Source organism: Passer montanus, unplaced genomic scaffold (assembly GCF_014805655.1).
Source record: "Passer montanus isolate IOZ18808 unplaced genomic scaffold, ASM1480565v1 scaffold37, whole genome shotgun sequence".
Taxonomy (NCBI): Eukaryota; Metazoa; Chordata; class Aves; order Passeriformes; family Passeridae; genus Passer; species Passer montanus.
This window is the reverse complement of record NW_024368485.1, coordinates 3,112,150-3,134,036: the sequence shown is the minus strand read 5'-3', so window position 1 is coordinate 3,134,036 and position 21,887 is coordinate 3,112,150. Positions and strand designations below refer to the sequence as shown.

General features: G+C 37.5%; 1 protein-coding gene across 1 annotated transcript in view; it reads left to right on the top strand.

Moving 5' to 3' along the window:
• Nucleotides 1-21,887, top strand: part of SPTLC3 (serine palmitoyltransferase long chain base subunit 3) — an 80,005-nt gene that overhangs the window by 19,716 nt on the left and 38,402 nt on the right. Inside the window, exons 2-4 of the mRNA XM_039717203.1 lie at nucleotides 10,505-10,696; nucleotides 12,166-12,320; nucleotides 13,208-13,356. Of these exons, the coding sequence (XP_039573137.1) occupies nucleotides 10,505-10,696; nucleotides 12,166-12,320; nucleotides 13,208-13,356 (496 nt within the window). The remainder of the gene's footprint in view (nucleotides 1-10,504; nucleotides 10,697-12,165; nucleotides 12,321-13,207; nucleotides 13,357-21,887) is intronic.

The window sequence follows — 21,887 nt, the reverse complement described above, 5'->3', positions numbered from 1 at the left end:
TTTATCACCCCTTTACCTCAGTAATCTTGCACCTGATTTTTATCTCTTGAATTGCTCATGTGCTTCTTTTTCCTAACCTTTGTCTTTTCAGTCAAGAACCACAGGCTCTGGGTGTTTACCTCTGTGTAGGCATTGATCCACTGGTGAAAATCAGTACCTGGTGGGGTGAGGACTTCCCTTTTTGTCTGTATCTAGGCTGCTGTAAAATCTGAGGAGAGCATTTATTTAAGGGTGTTTCTGCACACCTGGATAGGTACAGAAGGTTCAGATGAATGAAAGCCATCAGGTCTCATGTTCAGTGTTATGACGGATAATTACTGGAACAACTTATAAAGAGCATTTCAGTGTATAATGCACTTTAAAAAAAAGCATCAATTTATTTCTAGATTTTTTTCATTGATCTTCAAGCAATTGAAGTAAAATGAAATTTTTTGAGCTCTGATTGAATGAGACAATTTACTTATAAAGAGCATTTCAGTGTATAATGCACTTTAAAAAAAAGCATCAATTTATTTCTAGATTTTTTTCATTGATCTTCAAGCAATTGAAGTAAAATGAAATTTTTTGAGCTCTGATTGAACGAGACAATAATAGTTAATTAATATAACAATTAAATAGCAATTTAGAAGTCATATAGGCCAAGATCATGTTTTCTAGTAGTACAAGGCAGAAATTGAAATTGGTGGGAAAAGGAGAGAGCCTATTGCAGAATTGTTGTACCTGGAGGAATCCAGTTGTGAGTTTCTCATAGGTGTAGGTGTGGCATTACTTAACCATAATAGTTTGAAACTGCTTTTTCCTGATAGTTTTCAAACAAAAAAAATAGCTAGAGCAGGATGTAACTGCTTCTGTAGATTTTTAGGTGAAAAAGAAAAAGGTAATTGGTTGTCACTGGTTAAACTATGTAGCTTTTTTACATTAGGGAACAAGATGGTGAATCTGGGTTACTCTAGACCAGGGTTCTCTGAGGACACGTTGATGACAGGTGGGGTGACAGCCTTCATCATGTTGTTAAATTAAATGGTGCAGAGATTTGATCACATGCACCAGTTGTGATGCTGGCTTTGGTGTAGGACAACTGACTTTAATTAGCCATGGTCACTGCTACCAAGTTGCTTAATGATTGACTAAATGAGTTTTTGTCTTCTTGCTAAAACATCTTTTACTGTGTTTGAAGGTGTCAAGCTATTAATTTTCTTGACACGTTCATAAGGATGGGTATTGTCTTCAGCTTCCTCGAAATCTTCTGTCCTACAATCCTATATGTTATGCCTTAACTGAATTTATTCTGATTCCGTTTTCACCCTAGGGTTCTCTTTTGATGCTGAAATCTTAACCTAACTCAGAGGTGGTCCTTGCCTACCCAGATGGTCATCTTCCTACTGAGTTTTTAATCACCCTGTCTGTCACGATAGCAGCATAAATTGGATTGCCTCTTTCTCAGCTGCTCATGAGAAATTCTGCTTTCCCTGTTGGGGATTTTTGCTATGGAATTTCTTATCTCTTGCCTCTCCATCTGTGATACGTCAAGATGTTTGTATTTAAATATAATTTTAAAGTAGTTAATTACCTTGGAGGAGATAGCATAAATCCAGCTAAACTGATTGCATTAACAAAATTGGCAATGACTTTCTCTTTCATCACATTTTTGAAATATGATAAGGTACTCCTTGCAATCATAGGAATGTCTTGGAAGGCACACAGTTTCAGCTTAACTTGTGCATAACTGTCAGAATAAGGAAAATAATGTGCAAATTATCCTCATGATACTCAATTTTCAGGTAAGAAGTGTGAATACATTTGTCCTCCTTTAACAAGGGATGTATTGAAGTATTAAAGACTTCCAGAAGTCTTCATCCAAACTGGTGCTGTAATATTAGGAATGAAGAATGGCCTGAGACTGCTTCTGAATGTTTATTTGACATGATCCAGCATCCATGGCCACTTCCATTCTGATAGGGAATGTGTGTTAAACTCATTATTAAATCTATGCAAAATCCTGGCCCTGTTTGAAGCTGCTATGGCATAAAATGGGGAAAGGTCATGGATCCAATGAGGATTCATAATGCTAGTTATAGCAGAAGATGAAGCATTTTCTCCACAAGGGAATTTTGCATGAAGAGAAATCTGATAGCTATCTAAAACATTTTCTGGTTCAAAGTCACTTTGAGGGAAATATGTAGGAGTTGGTGGATTGCATCATGTGGATATTAACTCAGAATCCACACTGGGCAAAATCACTAACAATCTGGTTAGCACAACTTGAGAATCTTTGCACTATTACAGTCTTCATCCCAATAAACTGTTTCATATCAAAAATGTACGTGATATCCATAGGATTAATTTCTAAATGCTAGATCACTTCTGGAAGTAGCAGAAGTCTGCCCGTATTAGCAGATCATCACCAATCATGTGCAGAAACTGGCAGCCTTTGAAGTGATGCCACTTCATCATCCTCCTGTTTGTTTGTGTATGTTTAAAGCCAAAGCCATAGGATTTGGATGATCAGGAAATACTATGATGCAACTAAGCAGTGTGAATCCTGTAACTTACCCTAAGCTTTGGAAATCATAGCAAACACTGCAACTTGACACCACAAACTATGTGGGGATTGCTGTAACCCAGGTGTTTCATCCACTTCTCTCTGGTTCCACATGCCTGGCTTTCTGCTCTGTAATTGCTGCAAGGTTAGGAAATACCTTTTGGTGTTTGTAAGTATCTCTCTGGGTAGTGAACTTTATTGTTTTGTCTCTAATAATTTAAAATTATTAACCTCCATCTTTGCCCTGCCTTCCAATTTACATTGAGTCACTTTGAAGTTTCTGGGAGTAACAGGAGAATAACAGCTGTATAGGACAATCATGTTACTTTTTCTTTCTAGTGTTTCTTACTATTGCTTGAAATGTACAAATGCAAAGCCATTGGGAAAAGAGTTTGCTCTGTGGTTCTTTTTATCCCACATGTACTGTTTGTAAGTGCCTTAGATATTTGGTATTGGGTAGTAGCTGTTATGGTTTACATTGCAGTTTATAAACCTTGAAGTTCAGAATAGTGTTTTCTGTGAATTTTCTCCCCTTCATCAGATTGCATTTTCATGGTTTGCAACTGGGTTTTGTCCTGAGTCTATGTGCATTAGTCTAAGTTTTTGTGCTGGAAAGAGTTACAGGTGGCTTTTCTTTTGACAAGCACCGTGGTGTGACCACTCTGCAATGTGCAGTTCTGCCTGCTGGACTAAATTCATGCAAGATTGTTGATGTTTTCTGTAGGTTTTGCAAAAATTGCACACAGAAGGCAGTTTCTTAATAGGTGAAATTCTTAATAGGTGAAATTTCATTAAGGTTGGAGTGCATGTTGCCTGTAATGTGTGCAGTGGTAGAATTTCTGATATATCAGATAAGACACTAAATTAATAAAAATATATTAATAAATTCTTACAAAACTAAGATAAAATGTGCACTTTCTGAGTTCATATTTCTTCTTGTTTGGAACCCTTGCCACTGTTGAATGCTTTTCCTGGATCTTATTTATGAGAAGATCATCTGTATCCTCCTAACCTCCTACATTGCAATCAATAGTTTGATTTTAGCATCAGAGTAAAGTGTTAGCCTGAAAATCATACAGTATGGGTGTTTATTTCCTCATTACATAACAGCATTTCTCAGTATATTCTGTTTGTCATTCAGATCTGTATTTTCATAGTTTTAATGTCATAGCCAGCATTGCAAGACTTGTGTATTTGATGCTGAAAGAATTGCTGCAGGATTAATATGTTGTAGTTTAATTTGTGTTCATCTGGAAAGATTAGGCAGGTCTGGAAGGTGAAGATCCTCTGTTTTTTCACACCTTTGTGGTGTTTGCCTGTAGTGTGCCCTCTTGGAGAGAGGCTGCAAGTTTTTAGTCAGCAATTAGATGACAGTTCATTAACAAATGAAAAGCCATTTCCTGATGCTTGTGAAAAGTGTGGTGAAGACCCCGACTTCAAACAAACCTCAAACAGCAGAACAAGCAGCATTTAATACTGTTCACAGGGAGGGAACTTTTTAGAGTTTCTGAATTGTTAAATCCTAAATCTCTGCAAGTTCAAGAGTACATGGTTTCCTAAGTTATTTTAAGGGTGTCCTATATTTCCTAAACCTTCTGGACTGTCTTGGAGATTTTACTCTTAGTCTTTATTGATTGTATTACTACCCGGTGTATATTTTTCTTGAAACTTCAGTAGAAATCAATCATCAGTCTAAAACAAGGATTCTGTAGGCACAGTAATAATAACCAAAGCTTTTTTGGCTTGGTTGCTACTTGTAGTTTGTGTTGTAGCCACTTCCTTGTGGCTTTGTCACATTGCAAGAAGCAGTGACCTTCATTTTAGCACCTTCTAGACTTATAAGTTTCACAACTATTTTTAATTTGTCTCGTCTTTATAGTTCAGTAATCCATGAATTCCCTGTGTAGCTATTTTTGGCTTATGGTTTAGAAACTTGAGCCTTTAAGATCTGAAATGTGTTGTTAGAGAAAACAAATCACTCACTTTAAGTGAAGGATATCATTGCCAGTAAGTGGGCAGTTTTGTGAAGTAATCTCAATTTGTGTCAGTAGTATATTCATTTCAGGGACTTCTGCTTTCATAATTTCAATTTCCTTTTTTTTTTCTGCTGGGAACTGCATACAATCACCTAGATTCCTCCAGTGTCTAATGGATTCCTAAGTGATTTTGGGAAAATGTAGTAACTGTGGCTGTCAACGTGGTGAGTTTGCACAGAACCTGACAGTTTTGTTCTTTGGGACCCAGCCCTCTGGTGACAATGATCTATAAGAGACAGAATTGCACACCAGACCCTTAAAGTTGTGACTATCCAGTGGCAAGTGCTGAGTGGGATTCAGCTGGGCCATGCCCTTCCCTTGGCTGAAATGGAATCCTGTTGTGTTCCAGAAGATTACAGGCCTCTGTAGATCCTGTCACTCATTTATGTCATTATTTATGTTGATATTTATATTCTTCCCCATGTGGCTGTCTCACACATCCTAGGACATCTAAAATGATCTACATTTAGGGTCCTGTCCCAGATGCTCTTCAAATGCTGGGGAGGAAACACCTATTTAGAACCAAACTGCCTGCAAGCAATCAGATGTTGCATTAGCAATTATGTCTATTCTCCCATGGGTTTTTTGCTGTAGGAGCACACTGCCCTAATTTGCTTAAGATTTCACTGTCATGTTGTAGGTCTGTCAGATGTTGAGCAAACATGGCTGTCGCTTGGGTCAGAGTTTTCAACACCTCTCTCTTCTTATGCATATCTGTATGGGAAGCATTATGGAGATCAGTCAGCTTGCATTGTTTTTTTAGTAGGTTGTATGCAACAACTTGATAAAATCTGATCCAGAAACATACATAAAGCTACATCTACCTCTGGATCAGATTTCGTTCCTGGCAGGGAACTTATCTTTCAAGATAAAGGCATTATTGTTCTCCCAGTAGTTTTATTTCAAGGACATACCTATCTGCTGTTATATTGGAAGTGGATGTAATAGCAGGAGAATATTTAATTAGAATTTGTTGTCTCTGTAGGACAGATTTTCATGAAAACATGGCTTTTGGGGCTCAGTTTCCTTGATACAGCTCCACTCATCCAGTACACATGGTTACCTCTTTGCTGGGGAGTTACTCACGGCCAGCACACAGCTTTGGTACTCTGGCACTCTGTACTGTTCCATTCTTCATTCTCCCCTTGATGCAAATTTGGCTCATGCTAATTACCACAATTTCAAGGGCTGGAGAACCTAAATGCAATGAAAAAATTATCTCCTAATTTTAACAGTAGTGTGAACAATATGTAAGTATTATTCATGTTATTGTATAGCTATAATTTTTTTTCTTTGCTAATGAAAATATATTTTGTAACTATTGCTTCTAAAGGTATTGCCAGAAGTGTGTTTAATAGACTTCAAGATGAGTTTGCATTATTATTAGAGCAAGCTATTTCAATTAAAATTATGTGTCCCTTATATTCAGTATTTTATACTGATGTCCTTTCTACTAGCACTCTGAGATTTGTTGTCAGAGTTGATTTCTCCATTTGAAAAACTGAAGGCAATTTGGAAGGGGTTCTTCATTAGGGGAGAGTTTTGAAATACTACAGCTAATGGGAAGATGGGAATCTAAGAGGTATTTTAGCTAAAGCTGACTTTGCTGCATTGCCATCACTCTTGTGGACTTCCTTGGCATCAAAATCTTGCAGCAAGGAATTCTCTTGCTGCAGTATCTCACTGGAAACCAGCTAAGCAGAGGATCAACACACAAAAGTTGCATATCCTGATTGGGCTTTTGGTTTCCAAGAAGTTGATGAATTCCTAGACTTGTGAAACTCCTTGGTAAAACATCCATTCTCTTTGAATTTCACACGTTGCCTTTCTGTGTTGAGTGTCTTTATGTTGCACCAGTAGATTCCCTGCATTTGTGCCTGGAAGGTAAATGTACTTGGTGGCAGGCCACTGAGAAACTGTTTTGATTTGAGACGCCAGCAGAATTTTTAAAACAAGCCAGTAAAATGTGGATTAACATACCACAAGAGGTGTTTACTCAAGATTTTTAAACGAAGCCAAAGATGAAGTTGCTGAGTAACTCTGGGCTACTGTTCATGTTCCCCTTTTTGCCAGAGAATTTAGGGGTTACAAATAAACAATTTTGAAAATCTAACGAGGTTAATGCAGGGAATGGAGTCCCCCAGGGATCACTCTTTGGACATGTGCTCTCATACTTTCATCAGTGGTGTGGAAAAAGGGGTGAGGAGAAATAGATGACAATATGTGTTGACAGTACAGAATTCTTCAGGTCACTAAAAAAATTAGGTCTGAACAGGAAACACTGCAGAAGTTTCTCGTTGGTAGTGTGTATAATGTTGACAAAAGATCAGAAAAAAATTACGGGTCTCTAAATGAAAACCAAATAATTAATTGGAAGGGAAAATGGTCCCAAGAATGCACAAACAGCAGTGTTCTATAAATTTGCTCTTTTGCAATTGAGGAAGGATATATGTAAGCGTAAGCTTGTCACATAAGATATATGTGAGAAGGCAAATAGAATGTTAACAGTCTTTAAAAAGCAACAGAAAAGAATACAAAGCATCATTTGCAGATGTATAAATCCTTACTGTGCCCTCAAAGGGAGTATGCCATTTTAATTCGCATCCTCTGCATCTCAAAAAGGTTTTATTGATTTTTGTAGAGTGAAGAGAAAGTTGAGCATGAAAATACAGAATTTTTAAATTTATTTTTTGGAGTTTAAATCAATGTAAGGATACAGAGACTGGACTAGAATTATATAGATTAAGATTCTTCTAGGTTGTGAAGAGACAAATGGAGAGGCAGAATGTACTAAAGTATAGAAAATTGTGAGTTGTGTAATTGACTGTGTAGGAAAGCACAGCAGTCAAAGTAAACTGTCATGACACTCTCAGGTAATTTCATTATAAAAAAGGAAAGATGTTTTTACAGATGAAATGAATTACCAAAAGTCACAATTTATTTCCCCAACATTTTTAGGTTCAAAAATGATGGAGTCATAAAATCTCAAAGAATTACCAAAAGTCACAATTTATTTCCCCAACATTTTTAGGTTCAAAAATGATGAACATATTCATAGCTTTCCCCTGATGACTGTTATAAGGTGATAAGATAGTCTTAGAGTCATAAAGTCTCAAATCTACCAGTTGCTAAAGTTGAAAGGATATATATGTTTTTTAGAATCTTTGCCCAACCAATTGCTACAGTTTAAGGTATGGAGTAGAAAATGTACTGTCTACTGCAGGTGTTATTACAGGTAATAAGATATAATCCAGCAGAGCATCTGCTGTGTAATGGTGTAACTAATGATCTCTGAATTGTTTCATGCATTTGTAGGAAATCTGCTGTATTTCAGTGCCAGCAACAGTTGAATTACATCTCCCTTCACTGTATAGCTGGTGTTCTAAAGCACAGTCTCCAAATCCACCTCCTTCTTCTGAAACAAAACTGTATAACATAGAAAAAGTCAGCAGTATCGTAGTGCAGAATGACAGCCACTGCTGCACTGACCAATTCAGCCAATTTAGACTGGCTGAAATGGAACATCCACATGATGTTCAGTCAGTCACTCATATACCCCACACTTGGATCAGAAATGCTGTACAAAAACATCCCCGCTACCACTCTCCCATTCTCCAGAAGCAGCAAATCCGCTTGTTTTGATTATTCTTTCTTAAGACTCCTTACTTATTTGTGGGAATCTAGAGTTGGTTTAAATACTTTTTGTTTTCCTCGCTTTATTTTTAGACAAGGTGTCACTGTATTTTTTGTATTTGTTCTCCTGGCCTTGCACCAACTGTTCAAAGACTTGGGTTTTGTCCTTCACAGGCTGGAGAATGTGGGTCACATCTGGCTGCACATTCTTCATACTTCACTACAATCTGTGCTCGTTCCTCCCAGCTGTTTGTATTAAGGGCAGTGACAGTGGTTACCTGGTGAAATACACGTGTCATGCTGTCTGCATCAAATGGCACCTGCTTAAAGGAGAGTTCCACAACAGCAGAGTTTTGTTGTGGAAGAAGGATGTTACAGGAGCTTTCCTGTTCCTTCACCAGTAAGGTTTACAGCAATAAAGTGTTTCTTAATAAAATAAATGAACACAAACATCATAACTCTCTCCTCTGAGCTCAGGTGTATTATCCAATCATCATAGCTTCATGCCAATTGGTTCAAGAACATCAAACTACAATGCCACTTGAATTTCCACAGATGACCATAAACATGCTCTTAGCCCATGGCAAATGTAAAGTAATAGGACAGAGCTTAATCCTTTCTGAAATATTTGCTTTATCTCATTGCTGTGTGCACACAGCTGTTGTGACTCATGTGAAATTTGACTTCACCATGTATTTAACTCATACTCATAAAGTGTTTTTCATGGTAAATAGGTTGCCCTAAAAGAGCAATTAGCTTGAGGTAGGAGAGCATGTGTATAATTTCTTCAAAGGTGTTCCCTCACATGGTGAGAGCCAGTCCTGCATTCCTTCTCCCTTGCAGGTGTTTCCAAAATCTAAATATGTTTCTGTTCAGCCCAGCCAGCTTTTTTTTTCTTTTTTAGGTTTCCTTAACAGCCTTTCTATTTTCTCTTGTGCCCAACAATGCTTTTGGTTTTTTCTTCTTCTTTTTTTTTTAATTTCTTTTTCTCCTCAAAACCATTGGGGAATCCAGTGATTGGACCAGCAAGTTACAACAGAAATCTAAATCCTGTGAGGATAAAGACATTTTAATGCAATATGAAGATCAATAATATTCTGTCCTTACAAGTATAGTGAATTGGCAATTGTTCTTAATATGAATATTCTATTTCAGCTTGCTACATTACATAACTAGGTAATCTACATTTTTAGTTCATCCTTCCCACAGGCAGATATGTATTCATGGTATTTCTTCATATGCTGGCAGTTTTGCATTATGTCAAAATATATGTCTTGGGTATTTGTTTGGTTGGTTTTGGCTTTTATTAACAGGGCACTGTTTTTTTTCTGGATTATGTTTTGTTAATTTTGAATTAATTTTAATTAGCAGATTGGCTGTTACTAGACAGTAACTGTAAAGGCCATCATGTTTTCCAGAAATAAGGGAGTTACTACTCTTCTAAAGAATAGTCTGATGGGCCTATTGAATATGGCAACCAAAAAACTTGGCTTCTTTAATTTGAAAATTGAAATTTCAATATATTTTAATGACAGAATATTTTGTCCACATGCTGTTGTAAATTTCTAGAATTTGCTCACAATGGTATCACTAATTCCAAAAGGCACGGCTGTCTGTGTGTCTTTTTGGTTTTGGTTTTTTTTCTTTACTTTTCCTCTTCTCTATTTTGCCTTAAGTAGCCTAAGAATTAGGGGAGATGTTACTGAAAATAGGATTAAGAGCATTTGTGAAATCAGAACAGAAGCAGAAGGCAGGGATCATAACTATCATAACTGCTTTGGATGCTTCCTCAGGTCTGGAGGACATTGTGGTAAAGCTGCCCTGTTTTAGGCAGGATTTGTTTTATATAGGTTAGTTGCTGCAACGGGTTGGTTACACAAGACTTCCAGAAGCAGTCAGGGATAGTGTAGGTGAGCTTTTAATGCTGCCCTTCCCTTTTTATAGCTCTGTCTTGCGAGACAGAGTATTGTGGTTTCCATTTAATCACCTTTGAAATAATTGTCCAATTGCACAATGATACATAGCCCATCTTTCATAAGTTTCATATGTTTCAAAATAGACAAGGGAGTGGTGGTGAAGAGATCTGCAACTGAGGACATGAGAGGAGGGAAAATGGAAGATACTTGTGGTCAGTAGCAACAGCAGTGTTAAAGGTCCTCTTCTTCACCTGATGTATAGTGTGAGGTCTAAATGTCTCTCCTAATTAGTGAAAAATATTTGCCCCAAGGTCAAAGAGTCAAAGCTTTGATGAGATTAAATCTATTAATCAGAACTTTCTGTTCTGTTTTTTCAGAAGAATCGAGTATCAAACGGAACCCTCTACAAAAAAACATTTATTGAGCACTTTGAACAGGCACCAATGTATGTTGCAGTTTTTACTTTCGTGGGGTTTGCAGTGGGAACAATATTTGGCTACCTGCGAGATTTTATGAGAGCCTGGGGACTAGAAAAACGTAACATTGCTGCGGAGAGAGAACAACAAAAAGTATGTATGGAAAAGTCATTATGTATCCACAGCTGAGTTTTCCTCTGATTGCAAGTGATTTACAGCAATTTGTGGAAGTAACAAGGCAGACAACTTTCATTTTACAGAACGTTGCACAGGGGTGAGAGGAGTGACACACCCTGCCAGTGGAGTTGTATGCATGTGCATGATTATGTACCTACATTTATGTAAAGTCATCATTTTTACCCAGGGATGTGTTCACCTCGTTCCAAGAGTGGTGTGATACTCTCAGCAAAACAGAATCTCAGAATATTAGGTCAATCCACAGAAAAAGAAAATTCATAAATGCCTTATTGTTAAACATATCTTCTTTCCAAATCTCTTCAGTCCCAATTTTCCTTTGTCCCATCTGGCTATCTTATGCTGTCTTTCACTGTAATTTCTAATTTTATTATTGGATTCTTGTAACTCCCAAAATTTTTTCATTCCATACTGTTCCAAGTGAAACTTGCACCTTAGCAAAATCAACTTCCTTACAACTTTGTTTAAAATTTTTGGTTCCTTCTCTGTGCAGTTTGAGTCATCATTTGTGGTAACACCTGGCATAATGAAGTAAAAACATGAAGAGTTTTACTGTTTCTCTTGCAAATGAAACTCCTGAAATTGTTTCCTGTTTTAGATTTTCAAATATGCATGCAGAACTTAATGAATATCACTTTCAATTCACTTTGTGGTCTGGCCATTTGCTAATTCCAGTTGTGCCAGTTAAATTTTTTTTGTCCTTCATGATGGATTACATGTTTATTTAATTTTCCCACATGTTAACTTCATGCCATGTTATTTTGTCAGTTTATTTTATGCAGTGCCCAACAAGGATATATTGCTGTTTCATATAAAGCTTTGTTTAAATTTAATTTCCAAGTAAAATCCATGGATATTCATTAATTCTCAACCAAAAAAATTGTCTTAACTGGATGTTTGCAACTGGACCCTAGGCCAGTAATGCCCAATTCTCATATATTGGACTAGCTATTTCTTATGTATCCAGCATTTCAGGAAATGTAGTGAGTTGTTTATCCTACTTTTCTGCAATCTGCTCCACACATAGAAAAATGTTCAATTTGAAGCAATTGGTTTCTTCAAGTGAAATAATCTTGATTTTTTTCTTTTCATTTCCAACTTTCAGGATATATAGGGAGAGTTAGACCAACTTGTTTATAATTTAAAAAAAACCCCAAACCTGACCAACCAAAAAATAAACCAAAAATTCCCCAATCTTTAAACAGAAACAAAATACTCGACCCTCTAAGAAATACAACAATGTGTTTTAAAAGAATTATAGTAGTTATACAGTATTGCTGTTTGGAGTTTTAAGTGACACAGGACCATGTGGCTGCTATGGCTCTCTGTTTATTGATGAATCAGTTTTTCCTTGTTAATAGGAATGACTTGGGTACAGGAGGAGATATTTTCACAGCAACGTAACCCTGTGCATGTTTTCAAACCAGGATTTTGTGCCACTTTATCAAGATTTTGAGAACTTTTACACCAGAAACCTCTATTTGAGAATACGGGATAACTGGAATCGTCCCATTTGCAGTGTCCCTGGGCCACAGTTTGACCTCATGGAGCGCGTTACAGATGATTACAACTGGACATTTAGGTGAGTCACCTTACACTGTGCTGCTCTCAGCCTCATCAGCATCCTCCTGACACCTCTGCAAAGCACAGAAAGTTGTGTCCAGATCCTTGTCTAATATCCACCAGCATGTTTCTGCAGTCAGTACCATGCTGACAGTCTGACCATTCTGAGTATTTGTTTGGAAATGCAGTATAGGCTTCCAACTCAATTGCAGATGGGTTTGGCTGTGTCAGCACAAGGTTGCTCATACACCATTTATAACAACAGACCTTGACTCTGAATATTGCAACAAAATTTGGTTTATCCCTTGATTAGGTTTTATATCATAATTTTTTGCACTGCATGAGTGTGGCTTCTTGCCTTCATCGTGAGTCTTTGGCAGTGGGTTTTAAGCAGATTACAGCTTGAAGGTTTTGGTGTATTGCAGCTGAATGACACAGCTATGGGAATTCACAGCATAGACAATGTGTAGGTTGGCTATATTTGAGCTTATTGAGAATGTATCATATAGCGTTTCCCATATTTTCATCAAGTATAAGTTCTGTATGTGTATGAGAACACTGATGACTTAATGGAAGCAGATGACAACTTGCTTGAAAAATTAATGTCTGTAAATTGTCCTTAAATAAAGTCCTAAATCCTAAAGTTTGTTTATTTAAAACAGCCATTGATCCCATTGATCCACTGTATTGGATCTACAGTATGGCTTCTAGAAAGCACTCTGACCATGAAGCAGTACTTAGTTAGGAAAAGAGGAAGGCTAGAAAAACTTTTGGGCTGTTAGAGTATGAGGATTGTAAATTCTCAAGTAGGACTTTGACACCGGGAAAATTTTGAGATTTTTTTTCCTTTTCATTTGGGATTGGAGGGAAAATTGCATTATTGTTCAAAATTTGCTTTAATTGTAGGTTTACAGGAAGGACTATCAAGAATGTAATCAATATGGGTTCTTATAACTACCTCGGCTTTGCAGAAACAGATGTTAATGCTTTGAAAACTGTGACCAGAGAGCTAGAAAAATATGGGACAGGAGTCTGCAGTACTAGGCAAGAGATGGGTGAGTAAACAGCGAGATGGCCACCAAAGGTTCTGTAACTATGCTCTTTTTCTCACAGGTATCTTAAAAGAATTGGATACGGAGAACTTTAATCACATTCAGCAATTACTTGTTTCACAATTAAAAGGAATGCTCTTTTATTTGGTCTCACATGAGGGTTTTTTTCAAAAGGAAAACTGATTTTTGGAAAAGCTAAACCAAATGTGTCATCTACTGGCCTGGGGGTTTCAATGATGGAAATACACACACACTGAGATTTCAACAATTGTTCTGGGGCAAATTCAACTGCATCACAGATTTATATGTTACCACACACAGAGGTTTCAGATTAGTAAAATGATCTTTTACATAAAGCTTTTAATCCCATGTTCTAAGAATGTATTGGAATGTTTTATGAGATACTACTGGTACAAACCAGAAATTTCTAGTTTGCCATTAGCAAATAAATTCAGGAAGGCTCCATCTGACATTTTTGGTTTTATCTGTTATGATTGTCTGCTTTGTTAGTTTGTAGGCTGCATGCAGTGTTACCTTTCACACAAAACCTTGAATTCCTTGTGGTACAATCATCTTACATTTGAAAAAAAGAACAGTTTCAAACCAGAGAAATGCAAGGGGAGGTTTCTCCTAAGGCTTTATCTTTCTAGGGAGTATTAAAAAAAAAAAAAAAAAGGAAGGCTTCCCAGAATAGAGAAGTCTATAAAAGATTTCTTTTTTCTAATCCAGCAACCTTAAAAAATTACATTTTTATCTCCAATGTAGACTATGTTTTTCCATAAATCTTACAGAAAAAAATACTGTATTCAATTTAGGGGTTTTTTTTAATATAAAGTCTCCATTTCAGAAGAAAAAGTAATGCAAACTTTGTGATCTGCTTCTTATCTTGTCATTGTGGTTTGAGAATAATTATTCCATAAATCTTACAGAAAAAATACTGTATTCAGTTTAGGGGTTTTTTTTAATATAAAGTCTCCATTTCAGAAGAAAAAGTAATGCAGACTTTGTGATCTGCTTCTTATCTTGTCATTGTGGTTTGATTTGCCAATAATAATTGTGTCAGTGACAGCACTCAGAGAGGGTTTACAGATTGACCCTACTTTCCCTTTGTAGGTGACCCATCTGGTGACAGCAATATATTATTATTTAACCTGAATTGCATGCTTGAGAGTGGTCACCATTGCTAGTCCTTTAAGGTATTGAAGGAACTTTCTCTCTTTTTCTCCCAGATTCCATTTTGTCTAAGAACATTTCAAGTTTTTTTCAGGACATCTAGGATTATGGCTGGTGTTCCTTATTCTGTAGCTCTTGCTGAATTTTTTTACTGGGAGATTTATTCTTAAAACAAACAAACAAAAACCAAAACAAACAAACAAAAACCCCCCCAAAAAAAACAAACCACCAACCCAACTTATTAAAATATTGATTCTGTGTTCAAATATAAAAAATCTTACTAAGGAACTTCATCCTCTGTATTTGAGGGCCAATATATAGAGATTTCTAGGATAATCTATTCATCTGAACTCCTGTGCTGTACTCAAAGTTGTCTTGGCTGATTGAGCAAGTGTTTAGATTCGTTCTGATTGCCTTCACAACAGTCCCATGAACTGCATCAAGAGTATTCACAATTCAGGAATGGGCTACAGATGAAGAGCATCCTAAATGCCTTGTGAGTCTCAGTCTTTTGGAAGTGGATTTTGGAGAGCAGCTTGGACATCAAAATTTGGAATTTCCTTCCAAATTAGGAAGGAAAGCAGGGTGTTTAGGCCTGGCTGAGCTGGTGTAAATGAGCAGTCACAGCAGTTCATCCTGGACAGGTAACAGAGAGCCTGTGTTTGTGTGCTCCATGGAGAGAGGTGGCTCCACAGGGCAGGGCTGAGCAGTGGCTCCTTTGTTGGTGCTGGCTCTTTAGAGCCCATCTGTCACCAAGATCTGCATAAACAACCTAAGGAAAACAGCCTCTCATGCATAGTGGATACCCTCTTTCCTTGTTCCTTTATGTGCTCCATTCTCATCACAGTCAAACTGAAAAATTCTGAGTTAGATATATCAAAGAGAGAGACAGGGAAGGTCTGGGTGAAACATCTTGCTTTATAAATTATCATTTCTCATCTTCATCTTAGATAAAAGGAACAGGATGAGTTTGTTTCTGGGCAGATCACATTTCAAAACTATTGTTGTTGTTGTGTGTAGAGCTAGAGTGTTTTGAAGTAGAAGTGCAGTGAGCTGCAAGAGCCAAGGCTGTAAATTGCCTGTAGGGTTCTAATCCAAGAGAGCACTTGAACGTATTTATATTTTCAAGCTAATTCACTTTGAAAGTACTGCTCTGCTTGTGTGCATTGAAGTGTCTGGCATGTCTGAGTTTTACCAAGATCTCTCTCTAAGCAATGGTAGCTTTCTGAGAAGGATCGTTCCACTACTTTCAGAGGATTTCAGATAGAGGGTAAAATAAAGAGGACACAAATAAAAGTAATGTGAGTGATGTTTGAAAGAATACATGATGCTAAAACTGTCCTTTATGTCTCCTGCCTGCACTCCTCCTCTTAAAACTGTGGAGGCTGTGGAGAGGACATACAATGCTATCAGAATGCTGTTGCAGGTAGCTTCCTCTTAGAACGGGGTAAACAGGGTAGTTTCCTCTTAGAACTGATAAAAACAGTGCCTGACTTTCTTAGACTTATCCCCCATAACAAGATTTAAGTATTTTCAATCAGTTTTTAATTCCATGCTCTTCTTTATTATAATATTAATAACAATAAATTACTTTCTTACTATAACAGTGTAATTTCAGACACGTTTCTGAGGGTTTTGTGGGGCTTTCAATGTGAAATAAAAATACTTTCCCTTTTTTAAGACCAAGCTAGCTATTAGCCCTTAGGAACAAGTTTTTGTAGTTATAAGTGGTACATCCATGGAAGAATTAACTTGGTGTTCCACAATCAGAAAAAACACTAGAAATTACTAGAAAGTACACAGAAAGCCAACCATAGAGCCTCAGTACACTACTGCATAAAGCTGCTGTTTGTTGTTGTCTTGAGTATTCTGTGCAGGTCTGATCAAAAATATTTAGCAAAACTGAAAAGTGTAACAGAAGAGCCACAGGGATCATCAAAGGCCTCAGACAGCTTCTGGGTGAAGAACTACTGAGCTTGCTGTCTGCATCTGCCACAAATGCCTGTCATCTGTCTCAAAAAAAGAGCCTAAAGGGAGAAATTACAGAAATTTTCAACATAATGTGTGATGTGGAAGAGTGGTCAGGGTTCTGTCCTTTCCCACTACAGGGCATTTATGAAGCTGGTGGAAGGTTTTCACCTAAATGCTGGAGGCTGCCAGACCCATTGTTGCTGTGGAAAACACATTCATTCTCCTGTGAAAGTGTAAAAAGTTTAATAAGGGACAACAGGAGACAAGGACCATGGAGCAAAGGTTATTATGTCCGGGTGCATCCTGGCACTCAGCCAAGAGCACCCTGTTACCTTTGGGGATACCCCTTAAATACCTTTGCCCTTTCATCAGCCTGTTACACATTCATAGACCCTTATGCATATCCATGAAGTAGTTTACATATTCTGGGAACTGTTTTACATGGCTCCTCCTCAGGTCTGCCTTTTTTTTAGACCATGCGTGTTTCTTGGCTGTGGTTTTGGTTTCTCTTTATCACTTCCACTTTGGGCCTTGGTCCGCTCTGTCTTCAGACAGTGAGTGCTGATAGTTGGCAGATCTGTAGCAGGGTCCTCATCCTGTGTTCACTGGATGTTATCCCATCCAAGCAGACATTTTAGCACAAGCATAGCTATTTCACTACTATGTCTAAGCTTAATTAACAACAGAAATAAAAACTATGTCTTTATAACAAAATTATTTTAACATCACACAAAGAGCATCCATTTTGATATTTGTGAAAGGCCAGTATTACAATATGTATCCATAACACTGCAGATACCAGAACTTCACACTCCCTTGTGTTCTAAGGGACACTGCCCATGTGTGCAGAGGAGTGCTCCCTGATAGTTACTAGAAATATCCAAACTGTATCTGATTCAGGATGTCCTTATTAACTCTGAGAGATGCCAAGAGAGATCTGCACCTACTATATCTGAGAAAATTGACCATGGGTGTTATTTAAATTAAATCAGCTTTTGTTAGTAGCAGTCTCTCCTGTGGGTTCAGGAAAAGGTAATTTTTTATATTTCTTTTTTTTATATTGTTCATTATACATCAAGAAACTAACTGGGACATAAAAAGAAGCAGGAAGTTTTTAGGAATAAATGTTGGGTCTGGGAAAATTATTCTTGAATGTTGAAGGATTTAAGTAGCCATCCAGTACCTCAAAGTGGCTACAAGAGAGTTTGAGAGGGATTTTTTGCAAGGGCGTGGAGTGACAGGATAAGAGGGAATGGCTTCAAACCGACAGAGGGCAGGGTTAGATTAGATTTCAGGAAAAGATTCTTCCCTGTGGGGGTGGTGAGGCTCTGGAACAGGTTGTCCAGTGGATGCCCATTACTAGAAGTGCTCAAGGACAGGCTGGGTGGGGCTTGGAGCAACCTGATCTAGTGAAAGGTGTCCATGTCTCTGTCCAAGGTGGGGACATTGGAATGAGATGATCTTTAAGGTTCCTTCCAGCACAAACTATTCTGTGATTCATTCTATGATTCCATAAGTAACTGGACACCAACTGTTCAGCTAACTGGAGTGTTGGGAATGTTAGGGCATTCCATATAAACTGCCCCACAAAAATATCTCTGCTGTTATATGTATTTTAATTTTTCTCTCAAAAGTGTTGTATTTTTTAGCTTAATAAAACTGCCAGCACACAGGAACCTAAATAAATATGAAATAGCAAGTGTTCCCTCCATATAATAAAAAATATGAAAGAAGGACAACTTGAATGTAAAGTCCTTTTTCCCATGCAAATCAATGTATTTTAATGGCTGGAGTGTGAGTTGGCTACTGTTAAAGGTAGCCAAGATTTTTAAAGATTCAAAAGCCTTTTTTCTGAGCCCATCCTGTTGTTCAGTGTTTATAGTCAGCCTTTCCTAAGCAATGTGACTGAGAATTATTGAGAAACACACAAATTATCTTCCTGCTTGCTGCTTGCAGATGATAACAAAATCAGCAAAGTTACACTTTTTTTTTAAGATAAGGCAGATTATTGTGCTCTGAGAGTTCCAAGGGCTCCTAGGTCCAGGCTGGTGACAGGGCTGTCACATGGAGAGCCAGTACTTCCAATGCTCTGTTTATCTAACTCACCAGTATTCCTCATGGAGATGACATACGTGAGTAACCGGAGCAAACGTGTGATTAGTGCTGGTTAAGCAGCCAGGCAGGATTCCTGCCTTTTGAAATACTCCTCCTGTGATTATGCCTTGGACCAAAAAACAAGATGGAGCCTGCACAGAGCACTTGCAGGGTGATTCACTCTGGAGGGCATGTTAGGAGATTACCCTTTAGCACCTAACTTGCACTCAGTTTTAGGGCTTTTTCTTTGAGGATTTTTTTACACTTGATTGTGATCTCATTTCAATCTGTGCCAACATTTAATATACAAAAGTAGCTCAAACTCATTCACCTCCCTCCACTGGGTTTTAAGGCCTAATGTGAATTTGTAGCAGCATTTCAAGAAGATAAAAACAGTTATTTGGCCATTCTTTCTTTTATACTACTTCAGAGCTTTAATTAGGGCCAAGGCTAATTTTAAACATAATACTATACAAACATGAATAAATGTTTCATTTTTAATTTTGGAGAAAGATGAAGAACTGAATGTCCCATAATTTACAGTTTCCATGTGGGATCTTAAGGAGAAATAAAGCCACAAAAATGAGAATTTGTGTGCATGTATATATATGTGTATATATACACATATTTCCTAATCTTAGCTGTTTTCTGATAGAGTATGGTATAAATTAGGAAACGGTTAATGCAAAGGATTCTCTTTTGTCACGTCCACTAACGTCCTTTTCCTTTTTGTGCCTACCCTCTCATAAATAACAAATCCAGCTTACAATCAGTTTATAATCGTTGGGTCAGGTTTGTTCCTTGTATTTCACCATTCAAAAGTATGCCTTGCAGTGCAAGATTAATAATCTGGATAGCCCATCTTCTAGCAGGTGGAATTGAAGGCATCTGTAGGAATTAAGGGTTATGTGACTTGTTAAATACCTGAAGTATCTCTGATATATGATGTTATCTCCATGCAAATATTTAGATACTTAAGATGTTGCCATATAGGCTTTGGCATGAAGATGCTGGATTTACACTGGAAATTTTAACTTTGTGTTTTTCTAAAGGCAAAAAAAAAAAAAGAAAATAAACAAAAGCAGATAATCTAAATCTAGCTGGAAGTTATGTTAAAACTAATCTACTTTTTTTTTTTTTTCTGAGAATCACTAAGTTACATAGGTACATTATTAGATTTATGACACCCACGGCATCTTTGTGGTAGGAAAGCCCTGTCAGTTGGTAGCAATGTTAAGAAAACGTGAGCATTTCCTTTCTGTCAAGTGATTAATCAACTCCCCTTATTTTTGGGACTCTTTTTTGCACAGACAGTGTTAAATGAGGCAACTGCATAATGTTACTGTGTGCTTCTCTCCCTCTCTTTCCAACAAGTCTCATTCTACAAGCTGAGGCTTTCCTCTGCTTGTGGGTCTGTAGGACAGTGATACCATCTGCAACATCTGCTCTGGTAACACAGTGTAAAGAAATTATATAATTTCCACAGCTTCTATTTCTTCATCTTGCTATTAATAACTCGTCCAATCTTGCTTTTTGTAAAAGCATGTATGTCTTTCAACAATACAGATTTTTTCATCTCTGACAATCATCTTACCAGAGTGAGTTTGTGACCTTAAGTTTCAAATGTTACAAGGAAGTTCAGATGTTTTGTTCTGCTCCCCACCCTCCCAAGGATGCCTCATTTTCATAGTGTAATGGTTCTCAGTCACCTTGGTGAGTCATGGCAGGGATGCACAGGGTTCCCAGCTGTTCTTTTTTCTTTCAAGGGCTTGTTGCCTGTACCAGTTCACTCTTTCAGCTTTTGTTTAACCTGGGATAAGCAGGTGTTTTTTCCCTGTCTTCTTTGAGTCTTAGAATTCCAAACATAAAATTCTATTCCAAGACACTGTTGCCAGTTCAACCAGTCTGTGTCATTAGTGTGTAAGAACCTGAAAGACTGTGTTGGGCAGACTAACCAGTGGCATAAACCACCTTGTCCAAGCTGAAAGTGTAAAACTAAATAATGACTCTATGGATCATGGGAAGTCCAATTTCCAGCTTTATCTCTCTAGTAGTCTGGCAGTGACTTTCAGCCCAACAGCATGGGTATGAAAAAAGAGCAAGTGTATGAAAAAGCCTGTCAAAACACAGTGTACTTCGTGTTCCCTGTCACCAGAGTGCAGTGGCAAGTTAATGGAGAGAACTGGGTCATCAGATTTTGAAAAGTAGGGGTTTTGCTGTGAGAAGTGTGGGAATCTGTGGAGGTGGTTCCAATTGTGAAAGTCCACTTTTGATATGATCTGTGATCTTAATACCTGTATAGTTTTGGATCACAGTAACTCCTGCTGTATTGTATTACTTACAACTGTTCAGCAGAGAAGAATAACTTTCAAAAGAATTGTCTCTTAAAGATGCAGGTATCTTTCTCTTTTTTTGTCTTAAATCCTTCCTGGTGATTTGGTATGCATTGTTTAGTTGTGTCCTCATTTGTTGGGTCAAGCCAAGCTGTAGTCAGTCAGTGGGGAAATTCTAATGTCTGTTTATAGGGCAAGCATAGAAAGTATCTGTGTATACAGTGAATTAAAAAGATATATCTAGTATATAACTTTTCATTCATCAGATCATGATACTGGTCTTGAATCTAGCACAATACAAAACATTTTAAGGGCCAAGCTAACCTCACTTGACATCTCTAAGGTTGTATTTAATGAAGAGCTGTGTAATTACTGCCTTTGTTATGTAGCTTGAGATGCTGAGATGTTTCAGCTTGTGCCAGTTCCTTTGGATCAAATTTGCATCTCTCTGGTAGTGCTGTTTATGCTTGTCATGGTGGTGGCTGGGACCAGCTGGGAATGCTAGTGGACAAACCTCATCCCAGCAGCACATGTCTGACCCCTTGTTTCTTCCAGTGGAGAAAGGTGGTAGAATTGATGCCATTTGTACAGTGTCCAAGGACATCCTGTGTAGAGATATCTCCTGACATGATTAAATAATTGCATAATTATATGCTTTTTCAACTCTGTTCAATGTATACAGCAGTCATGAATCTCCCACTGACAGTACTGGTGTGTGTTGCATTGCTTCTGCAACACCTTACCACCAACAGTATTGCCATGATAATTAACATGATTCAAAACCAGGGATCATTTTGCAAATCTTTGTCATTCAGAATTTTGTTTTGCTAACCAATTTCAATTTGTATTCCAGGATTTGTAGGCAACAGTAATGTGCAGTATCATCTGCATTCCCACTTAGCATTAGTAAATAATAAGTAGGAATCAGTCACTATCAAAATGAATCATTCTTCACCATGACAA